General features: G+C 37.5%; 1 protein-coding gene across 1 annotated transcript in view; it reads right to left on the reverse strand.

The window, feature by feature from the left end:
* hcn1 (hyperpolarization activated cyclic nucleotide-gated potassium channel 1) overlaps nucleotides 1-21,265 on the reverse strand; it is a 112,238-nt gene extending 90,973 nt beyond the window's left edge. The window contains exons 1-2 of the mRNA XM_039688126.2: nucleotides 20,585-21,265; nucleotides 7,503-7,926 (exon numbers count right to left, since the gene is read on the reverse strand). Coding sequence (XP_039544060.1) covers nucleotides 7,503-7,926; nucleotides 20,585-20,940 — 780 coding nt within the window. The 5' untranslated portion in view covers nucleotides 20,941-21,265. The remainder of the gene's footprint in view (nucleotides 1-7,502; nucleotides 7,927-20,584) is intronic.
* Between the last annotated feature and the right edge of the window lie 3,026 nt (nucleotides 21,266-24,291).

Below are 24,291 nucleotides of genomic sequence, written 5' to 3' on the forward strand. Positions count from 1 at the left end.
AAGTTATTAATGTATTATTTTTATGTTACATTTAATATTAAATGAACTAAATTTAGTTTAAACTTTAAATTTAATTTAGTCTATTTATTTATTTTGGGGGAAAAATTACGTTATTGTTACATTTAACCATGCATTAAACATTCATTTTATAAATAGATTTAAATATGTATTTTTACAAGTTTATTTTACAGTTTATTTAACAGAATGTTTACTGTTCTTTCTTCACCTTTGATTCCTTAAAGGCAGTGTGATTTGTTTTGTTTCATGCTGATTGAAAATCTCTTCAGATCCTGATTGCAATCAGTCTATATATATATATATATATATATATATATATATATATATATAATTCATATCAATCAGTGAATTCGGTCCGAATGCAGTGATATGCTGTCCTACCTGCATGTATCTATTTTCATACCTCCACACACCTGCTCATGTAGACATATCACGTGTCACAATGCTATGCAAAGTTAGACAGAGATCAGTCACTGAGCGCCACAAACAAAACAGAAGCCACATTTTACAGTTCCCCCAGAACCGAAACAACAAGCTTATGCCATAACCACTGTAATTTGTAAAAGATGGAAACCCGTCACGTTATACTTGGAGTGGTTTGAGACACAAATTTATGAGTTTCAATATTAACACTATCAACGGCAAAATGATCTGCAGCAGTCAGGTGGTACAGGTCAGTACGCAAAACCTAATACTGTAACTGACACAGTAAAATAATGAGGGTCCCTACATGCAAAATGAAGCATTGATAACTTTGTGTGGCTTTAGAGAAGCTCTAAATGGAGGATGGGATCTTATGCTTTCAAAGCTAACTCTCTTGCTAGCCTTTCTGAAAATTGCCTACCCAATCACTTAATTCCAGATTTCTATGGCTTTCTTCAAGGGCACAGCCCAAGCTGAGACCTGCACAATATCCCCCAGGATTCTCTCTGTCCTAAAAAGAAAAACCTGCTGGTGAAATTGGGGCTTATTGAATGACCTCGTCTCCAGACTAGTTTACTAACATTGGCGTCGTTAGTACGTCTCTGCCACCCTACTGTGCTCCTTCTTCCCTGAACAAACTCAGTACGTGGGTCTGATTTTCCCCTTTTAGATCAATTTACTAGCTCACTGATGAATCATCCTGCTTGAATATCTCCCAGGTTGAGACATGCTTAAAGAGACAGCATCATCTGACTAATATCTTTTTCTATGACATCTGGAACCTTTATTTTTAAGATTGTATTTATTTTCCTTAAAGTCCTCTCATAATACTATTTAAGATTTCTGACTCCACTTTTTTTTTTTTTACATTTTTAACCCTCTTTCCACGTGCAGTTTCTGCTATACTGTATCTTTAAGACTTCTATATGTAAAAGAAAAAACCCTGTAATGCTTGGCAAGCCTCTTTACTGGCAAACGTAACACTGTCATTTATCAGGATGGGTCAAACTTGTAAATACTGAATATGCATTGATATGCAAATATCGCAAGTCAATTGTCAAAGTGCGTTTGGTTATGACATCATAACCATAATGACATTTGAATGAGCTATTTGCATCTTAGTTGAGGTAATCTGTGTTATGAACCGAATAAGGAAATGTTCAGAATACAGTAGCATATTACTAATTTTCCCTCAAATGTTTGTTCTGGCTGCCAACAGTTACGACATTTTTATACAAATTTGAATTGAAGATTGTTATTAACAACTTTATTATTTACAACTTTTAAAAAAAACAATAGTTGAAAAAGAATACATCCTGTAGAGTACGCAGTTCATTTCTGAACACAGTCTTTGTCTGTTTCTGCCTCGGAGTAAAAAAAATAAATATGTTTAATTGTGAGATGAAGTTTAAAATAAGATATAAAGTTGCATTGTGACAATGTTGCAATAAAAAGTGTAATTTAAAAGTAATTAAAACAATGTTATTTGCAATTGTTACATTTTAAGTTGCAGTTGCCTGTTCTGTACTCTAATGATGAATCTGCCTTTCATACCTTTATTCCAGAAGAGCAAAGAAATCCATAATACATCCACTTTAAATGTTTGTACACTTTCAATAGTTTAAAGATGCATCTTAGCTAGTGAAGTTACCTGCTCTGGGCACTGAAAGGGAACAGCTGTGTTTTGTTGTAGGTTCTACACTGACACACACACACACACACACACACACCATCAGGCCTCCACAGAGTTGACAAAATGCTGGTGTGAGAGCAATTGCACAGATGTTACACTCATTGACTTGGGGATTCGAGCGCTCACTTGTCTCCCCATCCTAGTCAGTTGATTTTGCCTCTCTTTTCCCAAAAACACGCTGAATGTCCAATCCCTCTAATTTTCTTATTCTTTCCATTCTGTCTCTGCTTGTTCCTCTCTGTCCCATTCCAATTAACATTAGATAAGCTTTTAAGAGCATTCCAGGGACAGAATATAAAGCAAGAATGCTGATCCCCAAAAGAGGTGCTTCTATAACATGTCGTTTTGCAAAGAGATTTCTAATGGTCGAACTAGTTTTTTGTCGTTATTGGTTACGTTTAACTGCTTTAACACACTTAAAATCGTCTTTCTAAATATAAAAGGGATTGTAATTAGGCATAACTACAGCAGAATCACATCTGTGATGATATTTGGGTGGGAAAGCACTCTTTGTGTGAGTGATGAAATTTATACAAATAACTCATAACACACACACAAACCTAATATGGCACATATAGTTCTATACAGGTATATACTCTGCATATTGTTCTACATCTATCTATTATGAATCAAAACATAAAGATCCATGTAGTGTATGAACCTACACTGTAAAAAGTTTTGTTAACTCAACATTGTTTCTTTTGTCAAATCAACTTAATTTATTTAGTTCAGATAACTTATTATTTTGAGTTTCTGATGATTAAATTATTCTCCTTCATTGCATTAACTCACTTTTTCCAGTTAAATCAACTTAAAATTTTAAGGCAACCAGGTTACTTACTTTTTTAAGTTAAACCAACACTATTTTTTACAGTTTAGCTGTGCTAATAACCTGCCGTTCTTCCAGTGTTAGAAGCACATCCAGATTTTGCAGAGTTAAAACATATTTTGTTGATCCTGAAACAACATTCCTGTTCGATGTAACCCTAAACATATCCCTACCCCTAAACCTATCCCTACACGTTATCCCTAAAATCAGAAGGTAACGATGAGTGAATAGCACTGATGTAGAAGCACCTAAGCCTAAACTTGACATAAACTGTAAACTTCTCTCTCAAATCTTATTAGTTGATTGAAATGTTGTTCAAGGATGAACAAATGATGTTGATCCAGGAACATGTTGCACATGGTAAAATCAGGTTGTGCGTGTCAGAAACCATGGAAAATAATACTAGAGCAAGGAATGTAAGGAATTCTGGTCAATTAGACGTTATTCAGGAAACATTATCTTGTACTTAAATGCATAATGTTGATTTTCCCATTCAATTCAAAGCAAAAATTTAAGCATGAATAGATTTACACAGAAATAATAAGGTAAACCATCTCCTTAGGATATATGTGGAGGTTATCCCCCCCACCCACCCCCCAGGTGTCTCATTAGAGGAAACCGACAAAGACAAAAACAGACACAGGGGAAGTAAAAGACAGGACGTAAAAGGGAAAGACAGTATTATACTGTACTGCAGGGTTAAGAGAAAACAAAAAGAAACAATGCTAGATAATAGGAAGAAAATGGAGTGGGTAAGAAATTTAAAAGGAGATAGAGAGGGAGGCTAAACAGAAACAGGAGATATGCAGAGACAAGTGAATATATGCAGATTTTGCATTTGCAAGATTGCTTGTGCATGAGCAACCTAATATAATCTACGTTTGAACCTTTCAGGCTCTAGCGAACATCACGTCTGCTCTGCGTCGGCCTCTTGATTCACACTCCAGGTTTCATTAAAGCCCATTTAGACTCTGCACCATCTCACACTGCAGCATCGTGATCCACGCGCTAACTCACGTCACAGCTCTGTTTGAGCGGATCAGGGTAGCGTGACTTTTTATTCAACATGGCGTCTACGTTGTTGTGTATAGCGCACAGACCTGCTCACGACAGGATTGAGACAGAGAGAGATAGCGAACCCTGGATTCGCAGCATGTGCCAACAGAGCAACCTGAGGTCGGGAATAAACACTCGCTCCTCCCAAACAATCAAAACATCTCTCTGAGAAGGGAATGGAAGAGGGTGGGGGAGGTTTATGTCTGTCTGGCTGCGGAAATAGTATGAAGTAATGCATGTGATGTGCAATATATATATACAGTAGATATAAATATGCAGGTAGCATCTTATTTTTGCTGCAATGCAACAGCATGGCAGTGAGAGGTCAGAAAGAAAGAGAGAGTGAGACAGGGCTGATAGTCATTTCCCAGAATGCATCAGAGCAGCACGAGAGAGGGGAAATTGTGTGTATAATGTGGATGCTTGCAGGGATGCTGTAAATAAGTGCTTGGTAAAGCCTCTGGACAGGTTTAGCCTGTGGTTCTGTATTGCTACTTTAAAATGTACTTTCAGAAGTTAGAGGTCCAAACACATGTTTAAGCCTAAATATTAAACTGTGGCGCAGATTGTTAGCGCTTAGACATACAACGATATTTCAAATTATATGGCTGTTTGAGGAGAGGTGTGCTATTAATGTTCTAAGCAATCTGACTCAATTTTTGCCTGTTGAACAATAAAACAAACAAACGGACAACACGCACCTACATTTCTGCAACACTCTGAAAAAAAACGTGCCTATAGTAGCCTATACAAAACAATTCACTGCAGTTTCCAGTTGTACACTAGAGGCAGTAAAACACCCAGATTTATTTCCTTGTCACAGAAATGATGATTAAAGGGGCAGATTATTGATCAAATAAAGAAATATTTTTGTGCCATTTATTACACTATAGCATGTTATCACCTCAAAATGATTTGTAAGCTAACATAGTTACATGATTTGTAAACTAGCATGGTTGCTTCCGCCAATTTTAGCTTTTTTTCTCCTGTTTGCTTTTGTTAACATTATCAGGGTAGGTAGAGTTTACTGTACTGTAGATGGTACATTATTTTCAAACATGACAGTATTTACCTTTTAGCGCAACTAATCGGACATGAAGGCTCAATCCAAATCCAAACGGAGGGCTAAGAGAAAAGTTCACGGAATGCATCGGAAAACACCGGCGAGATGGTTCGCAAATGGTTAAACATTTAAATTTAGCGCCAGATGATTCCACCACGCACTTTATTTACTCTTATAATAATACTATAGTCGTTTAAATTTTATTTTACACACATTTAAATTTAGCGCCAGATGATTCCACCACGCACTTTATTTACTCTTATAATAATACTATAGTCGTTTAAATTAAGAAATTGTATGATAAATTACCTTTCCGATCAGAAAAGACATACATTTCGAGGAAGGGATGTTATAATTATCATGTTAATTCAAAGTTAAGAGCAGCTGCGCTGATTGTCAGTTGTTGTCATGGAGAAATCCTTTACAAACTCTGCAACTCTCAATCGCCGACGACTGATGACGTATCGGGTTCATGAAGGGTTGTTCCATTTCGTAGGGGAATATTTCAACCCCTTGGCCCTTGTAACTTCGTTTTAAGGGCCAAGGGGTACCTCGAAAACAAGGGGTAGGGCCAAGTGGTGAATTGGGATTCAGCCTTAATATCCAAACTGCCAAAAAACACACAACAGGCAAAACAATAAAACATAGCCAGATGTACGTTAATCTGAACACGCTTTTACTCTACATTTTTCTCTGAAAGTGTCGCAAAACGTGTAAAGCCCGAAACACACCAAGCCGACGCCGAGGAACTAGCGCTGATGAAAGCCCACTGTGTTGATGTCTCTCGTCGGGATAAAAAGCTGCACTTAAACACAACGAGGGAACTACAGCCGACTGTCAGCTATATTGTGCATTCTACGCCTGTGTGTAATGAGCCAACTGTCTTTTTCTACAGATATATTAGTGTATATTCGTCATTCAAAAAGGAAAACCGACGCTGCCGGCTGCAGATAAACACACCGTAAACAAAGCAGCGAGTGCTTACCGTTTTGAATATCAGTCCTGCTAAATGCTTTCTTTATTCCACTATTAGAACAGCCTTCTATCTTTACCATTTAGACTTATTTGCTTGCTGTTTTGCTTTTATTCTCGTACACTGACTTATTCACTAAGCTGAACAGCCAATCAGAGTTCCCTCTTTCCCCGACGACGATTCAACATGTCAAATCGGGCGAAACAAAGCCGACGAGGACTATTTTCAGCCAACGGCACGGAACCGTGCGGAACACACTGAGGAAACTTAGTCGGCCAATCGTCGGCTTGGTGTGTTCTGGACTTAAAAATCAAGGCAATAAAATGTTGCAGTTCCCCAATGTGCCTGGGTTGGATAAATCCCATAGACTAACACTGAAGTAACCAACCCAAAACATGCCCGCACACACCGCATAGCGCCAAATTGGGCGTCCCACACAACATCCTTCATGATGGTGAGTTTAAGGCCATGTTTTTAGCACTAGGTATTTTTGGCACTATTTATAACACTGGATGTTCTTCTACTTTGTCTTTAGAGTATTCTGCCTGCAGAATGTTAATGGAGTCCCTGTCTTGGCTAATACAACTGCAGATGGTCAGCAGAACACAATAGTAATGAATCAACCATGAGACTGTTTGTTTTACTCTTTCTGAGAGGGTACATCTGTATTTCAATTAAGTAAGATCAGACAGCGTCGACTCTGCTCTCTACTCGTCCAGGCTTGGGCGTCTGCCAGCTAAAGAGGAAGATGAACCGGCTTTAAGAGTTTAATAACACGCAGGGAACCAAAACAAAGAGAGATCTCTTTCTTCTCCTTAGTAGCCACCAAACCTTCTTGAACCAAACCATATCTGATGTTTTCAATCTTTTTTATCATTCAATGGCAAAAATGGTTGTCTGGGTTGCGTTAACTTTCATAACATAAGCTGTAATTTACTGTATTGGCTAGGGATAATAGCAAGTGGGAAGCAGAAACATGCAGTGTTTTTTTTTTCTGACAGAATTGACCTTAAAGTGAAACAACGCTCTTTTGAAACAGGTTTGTTTGGGGAGGCCTTGAAAACCGAATGCGTCATGTAAAGATTAATGCTTTGTGTTTTAGCTTGGGGTGTCTCAGACAGTGGTGGGAGTGAAGTCCTGTAGCATGAATACTGAGGCAGTTAATAGTTTTGCGTGGCTTTTGAGGTGTCGCCAAGGGCTAAGCAGCAGATATGATTACCTTAACCCCCCAAATAAGTCTCTCCATCTCTAAAGAGCGTGTGTGTTAGAGGTCTCATGGTGAAGAACAACATCTGAGCTCAAAACACCTTAAATGTGCACAACGTCAACTAATATCTCTTCTTGTTCATACTGGAAGTTAACAAATCCAAGATGTGTTACTAAAGGCCATCTGCATCATAGTTTGTTCATACACACACACACTCTCATACACACACTGTCCCCTCACCTCCTCCCACTGGTGGATGTATCTGATGAGGCGCGAAAGCCTGAGAAGACGGAGCAAGCTGAGGATTTTGGTGAAGCGCACGATACGCAGCGCTCGGGCAGTCTTGTAGACCTCTGAATCGAAGCCTTTCTCCACTATTAGAAAGATATAATCCACCGGGATGGAGGACAGGAAGTCTACCACGAACCAACTCTTCAGGTAGTTCATCTTAATGACCTTTGGGTCCAGGATGATCTCCGAGCTCTCCTCGTTCACAATTCCCGTTCGGAAGTTCATGACGAGGTCCACCAGGAAGATGGTGTCCGAGGCCACGTTGAACACGAGCCAGGTGGTGGTGGTTTGCTCGGAAAAGAAGGTAATTCCCACAGGAATGATGATTAGATTCCCCATCATCATGATGAGCATTATCAAGTCCCAGTAGAACCTGCGGAGGAGATAAAAAGTGATATGTTAATGTGGGCAAAACCGTTTCTCTACGCAGCGTAGCAGGGTTGTGCAACATTCAGAATTGAACAATTGGTTTCCTTTCAGTTCATGAATGTGAATTTGAGTCGACTTGGCCACACCCCATAGGAGGTTGAATTGGAATATGAATCAGAATAACAGTAAGAAGAATTGACTGAATTGCAATTCAACACAGTAAAATGCATTCTGGGTAGTGTTTTCTACCCTGGTCCACAAAACGAAATGTATTAAATATAATGACACACAAATATACCCCAGACAGCAAACTGACATTGAATCAACATGGAAACGACGTCTCTCATGACATTGAAACAACGTTGATTTTGCTCATCGAATTAACGTTGAACCAACGTCAGACGCAGCATTCTTCAAAGCTAAATGAAAATCGAAAATTTCAACAAGGCCTCTAAATCGTCACACTTTTTCCACAATTCTACATTATTTTTGCTACCTCAATTCAAACTCGATTTTAAAAAGGCATTCTCTTTTCGGTTCTCAATTGCGCAAGAACCCCCCAGCTTAGATCGGCATGAATTCCCCAAATTTCCTGATTTGGATACATCATCATCCCATTCTAAAGATGAGCATCTAAAACACAACATTTGCTTTTTTCTTCAGCATGAATTTTTGTATGGTTCCAACGTTTGGTCAAGATTTGTTATCAAAACATTTTTTCTTTTGTCAAATCAACTTAAATATTTTTATTTAGTTGAGATAACTTATTATTTTGAGTTTCTGATGATCAAATCAATCTCCTTCATTGTATTAACTCTTTTTTTCCAGTTCAATCAACTCAAAATTTTAAGGCAACCAGGTTACTTCATTTTTTAAGTTAAACCAACAATATTTTTTTTACAGTGTACCTGATCTATCAAAGCTTTACCCATGAATTGACTTTACAACCCTTCAAAAGCACTTGCACATTCCCTCTCATCCTGACTCTATTCCCAATAGCAGAAAAACGCTAGCCCTTTTCAGCAAGAAGATGATGTAGCAAGACTAGCCAGATTAAATCCCTGCTCTTTTCCGCTGGAATGCCCTCATTCCGACGGCCCTCAGATATTTGTGATGTTTCTGTGGGTTCTGTCTAACACACTTCTTTCAGCCTGCAGTACGCACTCGATGCACTACAGCTCATTTCCCTGTCGCTTTTGATATCACCGCCAACACTTCCTGCTGGATTGCCGCCCTGTGACAGCGTGCTTTGCTCTCTGGATGAGGAGGCAAAGAGCCACAGGACCGAAAATGTAAGAGGGAGATTGTAACATGAGAGGGTTTCCCTTTCTTATGTGAGTGTTGTGTGTTTACAACCGTCTGTGTTTGAGATTCTGCTTTGCTTGTACAATACGTAGTAAGATAATTAAAGGTACAGGATGTAATTGCTGAGCCAGCAGCATATGCACCCTCAGGAATTAGCCTGTGTTTTGAAAACATGTGAATGGAGCCACCATAGGAGTGAATAGAATCGCGGGGGCAGTTTTGAAGGTGTTTGTTGATGCAGTACTACCGACTACCTGCTGGGCCCAACAATTATACAATGCGCACTTTATTAATGTGTTGTGCTAACCAGCTACACTTTATGATATCAAAAAATGATATGTTGGCTTTAATTCATTTTTTTTTTTTTTTGTCAACAGGTTCCACGTAATTGGTTTATGTTAAACAAACATGTAACTGGAATTAAGTCAGTTTAAAGTAGTCTCAAAGTGATTTTTTTAAAGGCTTCCTGACATGATTCAGGTATTTTTTATATTCATTCATCCAATACTTTTTCATTTATTTGAAGTGACGCATAATTAAATTGATAGACTAGCTAGCTATTTGTTAGCAGTAGCACATATTAGCATCTTGACTGCTACGATTAACATGCTCACTCAACCAAACAGTTAATACAAATTAAATCAGTCCACAGCCAAACAAAATGCTCCACTTTTCTCCACTGTAATTTAAATGGTTCTAATTCAAATGTAATTGAACATTAAACACAATTACACACTATCAAGTCTTCCCCTTTTCTCATTTTTTCAAAAATAAAAAGCATAAATAATAACACTTCATTTTAACATTTATTCTCTCTTAATTCAACTGTATGCATCAATCATGTAATCCCACACAAACAGATTAAGTCAACTTATTTTTTACATATATTTAAGCAGATTGAACACAATCAAATTAAGTTCGGGCAAAATGGCAGTTGACTCGCACTATACTGCCCCCCTCTGGATGTAAGATTTTTTTACTTAACATAAATGGTTTGTGTTTATGCAACACAGATTCTGTTGAGACATAATTACGTTGACCTTAAGTCAAAAAACACAATTATTATAAGTAAACTAAATATAAAGATATTATGTAAAGACAATCGTCCTCCTTCATTTTTTGAAACTAACGCCCTAGCTGACTAGTTATATAACACACTTCTTACAGGGACAATCACCTTAGGTTAGATGTCTTGATCAAGTGCACATTTGGGATGAATTCATCGATTGTTCCATTAGGAGTTTGAACCAGCAGACTAATATTTTGGTTAAACAAAATTGGCAGATATTTAGCCATTTTGAGATTGTTGGCAAGAAGCATGAAATCTTACTTTTGATCTAAAAGTCACTTTGGATAGGTAATGCACAAATTGTTTTCACAATTTTAAAAATAAAATAATTTTATTCAGCTTCTATACCGTAAAGCTCTCACTTTGTGCATGTTTTATGGGAACTTTCCATAGACATAATGATTTTTATACTGTACAAACATATTCTGTCCTGTCCCCTAACACTAACCCTGACCCTAAACCAACCCATCACAGAAAACTTTCTGCCTTTTTACATTTTCAAAAAAAAAACCATTTGTAACTTTCTGTTTTATAAGATTTAAAAGCTGTTTTCCTCACGGGGACCAAAACATTTCTCCACATGGCCACACACACACACCATTTTGGCATAGATTTTTTTTAAAGAAACTGCTACTTTTATTCATCAATGGAGCAATCATTTGATAAAAAATACCATAAATTCTGAAAATTCAGCTTTGTCATCACAGGAATATATTTTAAAAATATATTAAAATAGAGCACAGTTTTATTATTGTAATATTATTTCACAATAGTACTGTATTTTTCAAATAAACACAACTTTAATCATAAGAGACTTCAATTGAAAACTTTTAAAAACAGCAGTGTATGGACATCCGAAACGTAAAAATACTGGCATTATCAACTATCAGCATTGGCCATTGAAGAACCCAAAAATAATGTAAAAGGTTTACAGTAAATATTGAATAGATAGATTTCTTGTAAAACGTAATTCGTAATATTCTTGAAATTTTCTTCATTCTCCCAATTCACCAGAGCATTAATGCGAGAGATTTTCAGTTGCTTGGCAGAAGATGAAGCACACAGCTCATACAGCGAGAAAAATCGCATTATGATTTCAAACCTTCAATGTTATGTAACAACTAAGACGCCCAGTGTTAAATAGACATGCAAAGAATTGAAGGACAAAACAACAGCATTTGGAATGACAGCTTATTTAATTGATTCCAAGTAAGCATAATTATTCTGAGATTAATTTTCAGTTTTAAAAAATATATATTCCCATTTCATTTATTTATTCCTACAATTGAATCATCATCCTTGATGTAAATTCCCTCTTACTGATAATGCTGTCATAATCACCCAGTCCTTGACAGGACCCTGTCACCGTGGGCTGTTTGCTCTACATGGTCAAGGAGATGCTTCTGATAAATAACGAAACATCAGTCAGCCTCCATTTTCATGTCTTGCAGCATTTGTCTGCCTTGGCACACCAGACATGTCCCTGAAATGGCTACAGACTCTGCAACGCACATTATAAATTCCAGTCGATAAATGAAAGTTGTGCTAAGATGTCTGTTTAACTCAGGTTAAAGACTTCCATTGTTGTTCGAAAGTGCAAATCTAATGTTTGACAACAAGCCAAACCAAACACAAGTAAAGTAATTAGCAAACATTGCTATGTTGGCGGTATTACTCATGCCAGCTAATGTGAAGAAATCTTCCTCAGCACAAAGTGAAAAATAGCCCGTTTTTATTGTCTGCCGTGAGCAGACATGAGTCAGCTCTCTCAACACACTCTGATCGGAGTCCAGCAGACAATAGAAGAGGTTTTGGTAACACTTTACCTAAAGCCTTTATTTATAATGCATTATAAAAGTATTTTTAACGTAATGTTGTAATGCTCCTTATAATGCATTATATGTGGTCTCATGAATAATTCAAACCACAGTTATACACTTTTAGAAAGCAATGCGTTAAAATACGACAAAACCAATTTCAGATGCAACACGGAATCTGTGAATATTATAATTAGTGCTGGGCAAAGATTAATCGCATTTAATCGCATCCAAAATAAAGGTTTGTGTTTACATATTATATGTCTGTGTACTGTGTATAATTATTTTGCATATATAAATACACACATATGCATGTATATTTAAGAATAATATGTTAATATATAATTATATTTATATATATTATATATATATATATATATATTATGTATAAATATATGCAAATATTTCGTAAATATATACTGTACATGCATATGTGTGTATTTACATAAACAAAATAATTATACACACACACACATAATATGTAAACACAAACATTTATTTTGGATGCGATTAATCGTTGCCGAGCACTAATTATATATTTTTTTCTTTGGTTATATAATGCAGTATAAAGGCTTTAAGTAAAGTGTTGCAGAGATTTTTTTGCAATGCTGCAATGTTCAGAGGTCAGCGTATACACACACACACACACACACACACACATGCTGTAATTGCGTTAATGTAGCTATTGTGTCTTGTAAAGTCCAAAGCCAGACGTATTTTGACGGGCGCCGGGCTGGCCTAGAGAACCACACAAAATGTCCTGGCCGCTGATAACGGCATACATCCATGAACTAAAATAGATGCTTTCAAGAATCCTATCTCATGCTAAAAACCCCTGGCTGGTGCCTCCGATGTGGCCGACGCACTTGGCTGTAATGGAGCTGAGCGAATGAGAAAAGCTCTCGGCCTTGCTTTATAAATATCTACCGATCCTATATCAAATAATTGTCTGTGCTTTCGTCCAAACAGGCATCTTTGGTTAATAATATCCACTTAGGTTATTTTTATTTTGGGGAGCTCCAAATAGGTGAAAGAATGCATTTTTGATATTGCTCATGCTGTTGGTTGCAGTATAGCCAGGATTGTGGATGAAATTTATGTGGATTGTATGCAGAGGTATATCGAGTACTCGTATTGAGAGGGTTTTGATAAGCCGTTTCGCTTTTGTAACTGTAGCCTTGACAACCGACTGACAGACAGGCTGCATTGTCAGAGGTGGGATGGTTGCCATGTGACCATCTGTCCTACTGGTGAATACTAAAGACAAGCATAGAGGACGTGACCTCCACACAACCGTTGTATATGCTCAAATGTGCTTTTCTATCTCTCTAGAGCTGCTGCAACTTTACCCCAGTGTGAAATGTGGTTCTTTAAAGAAATAATGTATACAAAAGATGAAAATTCTGTCATGTATTATTAATTCTCAGGTCATTCCAGAACCCTTCATATAATGAATGTGAATGAGGCTGGCAAGCTTTAAACTTAGTTTCCAACTATTCTGAAGTTATTGTGTATGTATACTATTGTGTGTCACCTAAAGGATTATTTCGCCTTCAGAACTGTGCTGAAAGCATTCTTTAGAAATGTTGGCCTATACTGATAGTATAGCATCTTGCAGTGGATGGAGATTTGTGGGATGCACATCCAGGGCACGAAGCACCTGTTCCACCACATGTGGATGCTCTATTGGGTTGAGATCTGGTGACTGTGGGGGCCATTTTAGTACAGTGAACGCGTCGTCATGTTCAAGAAACCAATTTGAAATGATTCGAGCTTTGTGACTTGGTGCATTATCCTGCTGGAAGTAGCCATCAGAGGACGGGGACATGGTGCATAAAGGGATGGTCATGGTCAAAAACAATGCTCAGGCAGGCTGTAGCATTTAAACGATGCCCCATTGGCACTAAAGGGCCTAAATTGTGCCAATAAAACATCCCCCACAACAATACACCACCACCACCAACCTGCACAGTGGTAACAAGGCATGATGGATCCATGTTCTCATTCTGTTTGACTCTACCATCTGAATGTCTCAACAGAAATCGAGACTCATCAGACCAGGGCAACATTTTTCCAGTCTTCAACTGTCCAATTTTGGTGCACTCTTGCAAATAGTAGCCTCTTTGTCCTATTTGTAGTGGAGATGAGTGGTACCCGGTGGGGTCTTCTGCTGTTGTAGGCCATCCGCCTCAAGGTTGTGCGTGTTGTGGCTTCCCCAAATGCTTTGCTGCATATCTTATTATGTCATTTCGGTTATTTAAGTCAGAGTTGCTCTTCTATCAGCTTGAATCAGTCGGCCCATTTTCCTCTGACCTCTAGCATCAACAAGGCATTTTCGCCCACAGGACTGCCGCATACTGGATGTTTTTCCTTTTTCACACCATTCTTTGTAAACCCTAGAAATGGTTCTGCATGAAAATCCCAGTAACTGAGCAGATTGTGAAATACTCAGACCGGCCCTTCTGCCACGCTCAAAATTGCTTAAATCACCTTTCTTTCCTATTCTGACATTCAGTTTTGTAGTTGTCAGAACATGAGATTGTTTTGACCAGGACCACAACCCTAAATGCATTGAAGCAACTGCCATGTGATTGGTTGATTAGATAATTGCATTAATGAGAAATTGAACAGTTGTTCCTAATAATCCTTTAGGTGAGTGTATATATATATATATATATATATATATATATATATATACACACACAAGATGTAGAAGAAGAAAAGAAAAGTCATACAGGTTTGGAATAACATGAGGGTGAGTAAATACTGAATATTTTCATATTTTTAATATATATTGTTATTTTTGGGGTGGACATGAGAGACAGATTGCTCTTAATCTGATATGGCCTGTTTGCAGAGCTCTGCAGTTACACTACATTCATAAATTGGGCATTTTTTTTAGCATTGCATCTGAGGAGAAGAAAAAACAGACTCTGGCTATTTCAAGATTACCAAGGGGCACCAATTTGGAAAAAAAAAAAAGTGAGACACGCAGCCACAAAGACCTTCATTAGACTTTGAGACACGTCTTTGAGACAAGCCTCCAAAAAGCAACAGCAAAAAGCATCAATAATGCACGACAAACTTGCATGCCCCTAAAAATAGAGGTTAATCTGGGTTTAGAAATCAGAGGCCGTTTGATAGGGAGAAGGAATCTGCTCACATACAAATCCTGCTTTTCCACAACCTGAGTTATTAATTTAGAATACAGAGATTTGACGCAGGCTCATCTGTTACCTGATAAATCCGGCCACTAAAAAAAAAAAAAAAAAAAAGAAAAGTAAAAATGTCACTCGAAAAGGTGAAGGAATTCAGTCCATAGGTTTTTCTTTCCCTTTTGAAGAATTGTGTGCACAGCAATAGGCTGGTCAAACAGGGAAAGCAAGAGGTAGATGACATGCAGTATGGAGGATCGACAAAAGAAACACATGACTTGCGTCATGCGTGACAAAAACCGATGACAAAAGGGCTCGGACCACATCAAGTCAAGCATGAGCCCTTTCTGAAAACAATGACTAATGAATCTTAACCTCCTATTAATCTTTAAAGAACCACACTGGGATATTGAGTTTCCCTGATGCTTCAGAACCAAAACAGCACATGTGAATGCTGTTATCACTCATGTAATGTTTCTGGTTCCAACATTTTGTTATTACAATGTGATTACAAGAAAATTAGGAAAGTATTTCACAACATAAACCGAAAAAAAGAATACAAAAGAGCAGTTTCCTGAGTGGGTGAGAAAGGAAAGCCATTATAAATGAGCACACAATACTGAAGCCTGCCAAATGTAGCCAGTATTGCACGGTTTAGGCTTTCGTTAAAAGCAATAACGACAGTCATCCTCCTATTTGCTTTCTGTCCTCCATCTCCTTTTCCATATCTCGTTTTCTCTTTCTCACCTGTTTTTTTTTTTCCTTTTATGGTTCTTTCTTTGAAGTAAAGCCTATTTGGCAAGTGCGATCAAAGGCTCAATATCGTGCGTACCACCTGCAGAACTGAAGCATGGCCATCTAAAGGGCCATTCACACAGAACACGTTTTTCCATTCCACTGCGCTATTATTTAAGTAAACGCGCAAAATGGACGTCTTTAACCACTGCGCTCATGTCTTGTGTATTTTGCAGCATCTTGCACGTGACAGGGCACTCAATCTAAAATAAATTCAACTTGGGGTCATGACATGAGAAATCAAATTTGCCTTGTTTTTCTGACATTTAACAGGTCTTTGTAGCATTAAAACATCCTGTGAGTTTTAGAGCTTAAAATGTCCTCCTTAGCCTATAGCTTGTGATATGACACGGGCAAATTCATTTGCATATGCCTGCCTCCTGAGCAAGAGCAATCATTACACTATTGGCCCCGCCCACTGGCGTTCAGTTGCTTAACGCATATGTCACTTGCACTGGATAATATGAACGTCACATCAAAAGCAAATAAAACCCGTTATAATCGCTGTTGCTGTCTAAAGTGGATACAGTATACAGACGTGCTTCCACTTTACTCCACATGCTTGAATTTGCCGACAAGAGGACAAATGTAAATGTAAAAAGTAAATGGAAGCATAAAGGATTTTTTTCTTTGAAACATTTTTCTTTTTTTTCTTTTTTTTTTTTTTTTTTTTTTAATGCGTCCTGGATTGTGTCTGAGGATTATATGTTTGTTCGGAACTTTTGACAGCAAATTGTTTTGTAAATTAGGCACACTGTACACTTTTGTTGGAAAGATGAAGCGGTCAACTGTGTTGGTCATAGCTGATTGGTTCAATGAGCTCGCTGCTCAATCTTCAAACACTCTGTCAGCATTTGCTATAGCAGTTGTATCGCGCTTTCAGAAGCCCTCCACCTGTATAGATCTGCTTCAGGTAATTCATGTAGGCTATATCGTACAACAGCAGCTTGTCTTAATTGCACTCAGCAGTATGTTCTGTATGTATTGGCTGTATTGGCTGTAGCAAGTCATACCAAACATATCAACACTGTCATATCCATCATCATGCCAAACACTCTGAGAGTTGACGTGACAGGAATGTTTTTAAAAGTTTTAGTTAGCAATAACACATTTTTTTTCTTTTTTTTTTTTTAAATGTCTTCAAACCACCTATATGTACAGTTTTATGCAGGAATGTCAATTTAAAGGTTTCTGATTGATCAAAAAACTATTTGAAGCTGAAGTGTGTAATTTGAAACTCGCTCTGTCTGCCATTGGTCATAGAACAGTTAGTCCCACCCCCAAAATCACTCCATTTGTTGAGCTAGTGTTGCTGCACCCCATCAAATAGAGTGCCGAAGTGATGATGTCACTTTGTTGGAGAACTCGGAAGTTAGCGTCACATGGGTTCCCTCGATCGAAAATAAATGCATTTTCCCCACAGACTTTTGGAAAATCGCAAAAAAAAAAAAATAAGATCTGTGTTCAACAAAGAATTGTGACCCTTACACGTTTTGTCTATCAAGATAATCTTTACAAGTGAATCCAAAATGTATACATTTTGAAGCCTATATAAAGTTTAAAAAAACACAACCAGACACAATAAAGTTTAAAAATCCACAAGCAGGTTATAACTAGTGTGTTTTATGTCATAGATCAAAACGTGAAACTATTTAGAGGCTTTGTTCACCACAGACCTTATTTCAGACGATTTAGCAAAAACCCATTCAAAAATCCCATAGACTTTTGAGCGAGGGAACCGGGAGTGCTAAAATGCTAACTCACTTTTTGTTTTGGCCTACAAAGTGACGTGATAACTTCGGCACTCTATAGATCAACGTTTTAAAAGTGCCACAGAGAATTAACTTATACATATATAACCTCCTCAATAAGAATATCTTAGCAATCATATGAGCAAGCATATGATTGCTAAGCAGCCGCGTCCTTTGTACATTGTGGCAGAAAGGTCAATCACGTTACATCACAGGGTTCAGAGCGATGTTAATCTTATTCAGTGTGTGTTGGACATCTAATCCGATCTCACCTTCTCTCCTCCCTGCTCTGATGTTGGAAGGCTTTACACAAACCATTCTGATCTGTTACAGGGGTGGCATAACCCAGGGCCCCAGTGGTTAAAGACCTGAAAGGTTGTGGGATTAAATCTGTGAACTATCCCCATTGTGCTCTTGAGCAGGACATGAGTTGATTTCTGTAATAAGTGCACTGAGAGTCACATTGCATAAAAACATCAGCTAAATGTCAAGTAGAAGTAGCAGTGGAAATTTACTTTCAGTAGATATGGCTCATTTCTGCTGTAACCTCTGTACCTTAAAAAAAATTGATGATTATATTTACATTATGATTATATTATATGATTGTGTTGTAACTTAAATTATTCCTATATATTATTACTGGAGAAGCTCTAGTAAGTGGATATCGCCATTTTGCCATGTCTTCTCCTAACATGAAAAACTAATAAATTATTAGGATATATACAAATTATCATTATTTAAGCAATTTCTGTTCATTAATTTAACAGGATTAAATGTTTTAGAGCAAGACAAACCAACTACGTCACTTACTGGAGGATGATGTCATCCCTTTTGTCAGTTAAAGAGGTGTTACAAAAAACTGACAAGATATAAAAAGTGATATTAAAAAAATAATGTGTCTGAAACATTTGTTTAGATAAAGAAACGATAAAGAAACACCTTGAGAGTTCCTTTATAAATAGCCTAGTTTTCATGTTATAGACATGGCATTTGCTTAAACTGAGGTTATGATTTAAAATTCATCCCTCTTTACTTATGATATTGTAAGTAATATGCATACTGGCTATTTTAATCATTATAATAATATTTTATTCTGTATATTAAGACTTAAATAATGTTGACTTGAAAATGAACTGCATATTAGGTAGTTAATGCCCTGCTTTTGGTAGTTATAGTGCCTTGAGAGTGCAACTTCTGAGTTGTTAAACATGTTACACATGATATGCCAAAGCAAAGTACATCAAGCTTATGGAATAAATAAAACAGTGAGGCAGGTGGGAGTCGAGCTAATGACCCTGTAAGGGATAAAGTTTTCCGCATTCATGTAGAGCATGGAGCTGTTTTCAGTACCATGGAGAGCGTTACGGGCAGATGGGAAGTTAAAACTAATGATCAGACATGTTATTGTTTTCTATCTATCTATCTATCTATCTATCTATCTATCTATCTATCTATCTATCTATCTATCTATCTATCTATCTATCTATCTATCTATCTATCTATGTGTCTGTCTGGTCTACATTGTAAAAATGTTTATCTAAACAATTATGGTAAAACAAAATCTGGCAGCTTTGGTTGTCATAACTTTACAGTAAAATCATGACAATTAAGTATTACTAAGTAAGACTGTATAACTGATGTTTGTATACCAACATCTTTGAGCTATTCAGGTTGTTACTGTAAAAATGTACAGATTATCAGTCAGGTGGTACAACTGAAAGCCACGGGATGACTTAAAGTCCATCAAAACTGGCCTTTTAGCAAATGTGAACAATAGATATAAGACTGAAATGGGATGTTTTTTGCACAAACATTCTGAGAAAGTCTTGTTCCTCATAAATAAATAAGGTGGTTCATATTTTTTAAATAATAAAACTATTTTTTTTACAGTAAACATGAATCTTTTATTGTTTATTTATATTTTTACCATATGTAGTGATGTTCCATGTAGTAGGTTTACAGTACACTATATATATATATATATATATATATATATATATATATATATATATATATATATATAGATATCCGAGGTGAAATACTAACTGAAGACTTTAAACCTTCAAATGGACTAACCAACTCCAATTGGTGCACAACCAAATTAAATTATGAAATAATTCCATTCCGAGCAGGCTATTTGACAGGCATTATGTGATAATTGCAAATGATTTGTCCGTAGTAGTCTCATTAGAGGTATATAAGCTAGTCAAGTTGTGCTGTGCATGAAGCATTCTTCTGACTGGGGGGCATTGGGTTTGAAAATCCCCTCCTTTCACCTGACTAACGCGATTAGCGTTAAACTGCTTTAGATCAACTGTCCCAGCGCTAAAATTGGCATGGGCTGTTACCTGGTGACAGCCACACGGGATCATACAGTGCCACGAGATAAAACAATAGAATAATCCGCGTGTTTATGCCTTAAACGAGACGTGCTCTCGCAGCCACCATCGTTCCTCCTCACGGCAGATATACTAACAGCTATGTGTTTACAATGCCAAAGAGTGGTGCATCATTCCCTGCGCGCACCAGCACACGTCTTATACAACCGCAGAATGCCCACTGATGGCAGGTCGGAGACGTCCCATGATGACTGCCGTGCCATTTATTCACCGAGATGACATTCACCCCTACTCATGCCAAGGACATTGCATGCGTTCCGGTTCCCCGAAACGCCACGCAAAATGACTGCAAACGCGCCGCTCGGCGCACGCAGAGCCCATTTTACATTGACCTGAGTGTGCGTGGGAAGGTGACTTTCCACACTCCTTACCTAAAATCACTATAGGGGTGAATGATCCAATATCCAGCCGTCTGCACTCTCTCCTGCTCTTTCTCCACGGCTTTCTGACTCCCGAACATCCGCAAGGAGAACTTATTCACCCCGGGCTGCATCATGGCTCCAAATTGCCGCTGCATAAACCCAGATTGCCTGGACGCGGCGTCTATATCGTCAAAACCGACCATGGCTTCTTCCCGGTCCCCCTTGCCACCCACTGAGTTGGCGTGGTCTTTCATGTTCTGGCTCCCCATGCTGTTCTTCAAGATCGAGTCTTGCCTCTGGAACACATTATTCCCATCCACTTTCTCCTCTTTGTTGCTCGAAAACGAATTGGATTTGTCTTCCATTGCGGTTTCAAAACGTGCTGTCTCCAGGTGCGGAGGACAGGCTACGCGTAAAAGTCGAAAGGAGCAGCTGGCGGTTCTTCTGTTTCATTGGACGTCCCTCAAACCACCGCTGCCTCCAGTGTGAGTGCTGCTGCACAACTGAGAGGCAGAGTCGTGGTGAACCCGACAGGATCAGCTTTCTTGGGCTGCTGCCATCTACTGTCTGGATTGAGCGCGGCCCGCGTCCCGTTTCTCTCCAAGCGTGTCGCGGACGCACTGCGCTGCGCGGATATGCTTCCAGACTGAAAGGGTGCCAAAGGAATACTATTTGTTCATGATGTTGTAGATGCAAATCGGGGTTATGTAAAGCATTTGGGAAGGGCATGTTTTATTATGAGGTGGATTGAAACGGCAATTGCCTTGTGAACGTCTATCTGTGGTTAAGACGATCTAAAAAAATATCATAGGGGTTTATGGAATGACAAAATCGAGTATCATTTTTAAAGAATTTATTTATATATATTTTTTTATTATGGTAATTGTAGACTCTATTATAGGTATATGATACAGGTAAGGCCACCTATTCGTGTTTTGAATTGATTTATTTATTCATTCTTTTATTTGTTTATTTTAACAATCCAGAATCAATTACAACTGAATGGTACAGCACATCTCATTTGGCTCTTTTCTCTTTTTACTTGATGGCGTCAGTCCAAAACCAACTTCACATTGTGTAACAGTTTATGTAAACAGTATAACATAATTATTACATACTATATATTATAAAACAGTTTATGGGCCATTCAAAGTCATTGTAAAGACTCAGGAAATTACATTTAACCATTTAGATTTTATCCAAAGCCACTTACAAATGAAGAACAACACAAGCGTTTTGTCATACAAAAGCCAACAATATTCATATGTATATAATGCTATAGAATATAATATAATGCTATAAGAATATAGTCAGCAATATAATGCTGACAAAAAAGATAAAGTGTAAGTGGCCAAAGTACAAACATTATAGCCAAATCTTAACTGGTTGACGCATTTATCACATGAAAAATATTGCCAGCCCTTAGCCCTATGGCAATATTTCACATTTATATTTTAAATTCAAGACTGTCGACCTGGCTGCAGATTAAATCCATTGCCATTGTAGGGACATTTTGAAGCATACGAAATGTTAATAAAACAGCTTGAGATATGGCTAAGTAATCTTTCTGGGTCTTTAAATGCTGCTTTCATCTGATTCTTTCAACCATGAGAGAAACACTCTCTAATAACACTGGAAGCACTGGCCCTGAACTGATAGTTTTCCCAAAATAAAGCTTTTCTTGAGTGATCTGATACTATTTGTGAGAAGAAATGTGAAAAAGTCGACTTTATGGACCCTGCAAACATTATCGTTTAATAAATGGCCCTCAATGCATAAAACACAGATGTTTAAATGTGTATTTGAATTTTGTCTTTCAATGTGAGCTCATCCATTTGATTTCATTCTTACAAGCTGTTCCCAGTAGCAGATAACTGATTTAGAGAGGAAAATAGGGTTGTGTTGTGGTTATAATGGTGATTTGTGCATTCTGGACAGTTGTGTGCCAGTTGTGGAAATATGACAATGCACATCCATTAAAAAGGTTTTGAAAGCTTTATACAGTTCAATGCAACGTTCAAAGGTTTGAGGTCAGTTACATTTTTACAAATCTTTTTGTAAGGAATCTCTTATGCTCATCAAGGCTGCATTTATTTGCTCATAAATTCAAGGAAAAAAAACTGAAATATTATTACAACTTAAAATTCTATATATTAATGTGTTTTAAAATGTATATTCTTGTGATGGCAATGCGGATTTTCATCAGTTATTGCTCCAGTCTCACTTTACAGTTATTGCTCCAGTACCTTTACAATACTTTGCATTAAAAGATTGTGTCACTCCCTAAAAAGTAACTAATTGCATTTCTTAGTTATACTTTTTATGTTACCTTTTCTCACCTAGTCTCGACTTGCTTGTTTGTTTTTGGTTTTTAAGCAAAAAAGTTACATTTTCGCCCAATGTAAAGGTACTTTCACACCAAAAGTGAAATGAATAAGCCTCAGGTTCAAGAAAAGAACGCAGTTATCGGTGTGGTTAAATTGGATTATTGAAGGTCAGCAAAGTTGTTTTAAAAAGTGAGATTAAAATAAGTATTTGTGTAATTTAACATATTAATTTGTTTGTTGTTAATATTTATATTTTGTTCATTTAAAATAATGTGTTGCGTTACTAGTTACTTGAAAATGTAATCTGATTACGTAACTCGCGTTACTCCAACACTGGTCACATGATCCTTCAAAAATCCTTTTTACAAACTGATTTGGTGCTCAAGAAACATTTCTCATATCAATCAAACAGTCGTGCTGCTTAATAGTTTTGTTCATGCCATGATACAGTTTTACAGATTCTTTGATAATTAGAAAATTTTTAAATCATGAATATCATAAAGCATAAACTGATGGCATTGGTTTATGCTCAACCAACGCAATTACTGATTTAAAAACTTAAGCCTTGTTTCCTGGGCACAGATGGTTGTGGACTATATTATAACAAAAAAATGATGATTCACCACTGGAAAATCTGTGTACAGGGAACTTCCTGCAAATGGGCATCATTCATATGAAGACTGTTCCGTCATAGCACATATGGCAGTGAGGTCATTATATAAGTTAACCAAATTAAAGCTGACATTCCTTTTAATGCCTCCGTTTTGCTTTCAGCCAGAGTTTCGCCTGGATTAGTTGGCGCACCAACTGTTCCCTTACGGGGCAGTCCAGAATGCTTGTGTAACTTTAGTTTTGGGGCGATGTGTTGCGTAATTTTGGAGCACAAGGTAATAACTCTCAGAGACTGACCACAGAGCTTAAGCGCTGGGTCACGTGTGTGGGGACGAACTCTGGCATGTGCAAAGGTCTCGCTGGACGAAACTGCAACAGATGAGACGAGCGAAGGTCATTTCAGATCAGTGCTGTGTGTTTTTTTATATCAGAAAATGCGATTTGATGCTCTGAGGCTAATTAATAAAACTGAATTTGGCACAGATGTGCATGGGAAGCTGAATTGCTTAGCATCCTGTGGGGCTAATGTTCTTACAGTCACTCGTTCGATATTTTATCCAGATGTGAAACATTACATGCTTTACCACAACACTTATAGACTTCCACCAAGAAAAAAAGCATTGTTTCAAAATGACACTCTTTCTACTTTGTCATTCACACACACACACATTGCAATGCATTTCATAGGTGGTCAGCCTAGATGAGGCTCATGTGATTTCCCCCATACCCATACCCACACATACACATAGCCTAACATATATAATGATGAATTCTACA

This window comes from Pimephales promelas, chromosome 19 (genome assembly GCF_988280905.1).
Source record: "Pimephales promelas chromosome 19, fPimPro1.hap1.1, whole genome shotgun sequence".
Classification (NCBI taxonomy): Eukaryota; Metazoa; Chordata; class Actinopteri; order Cypriniformes; family Leuciscidae; genus Pimephales; species Pimephales promelas.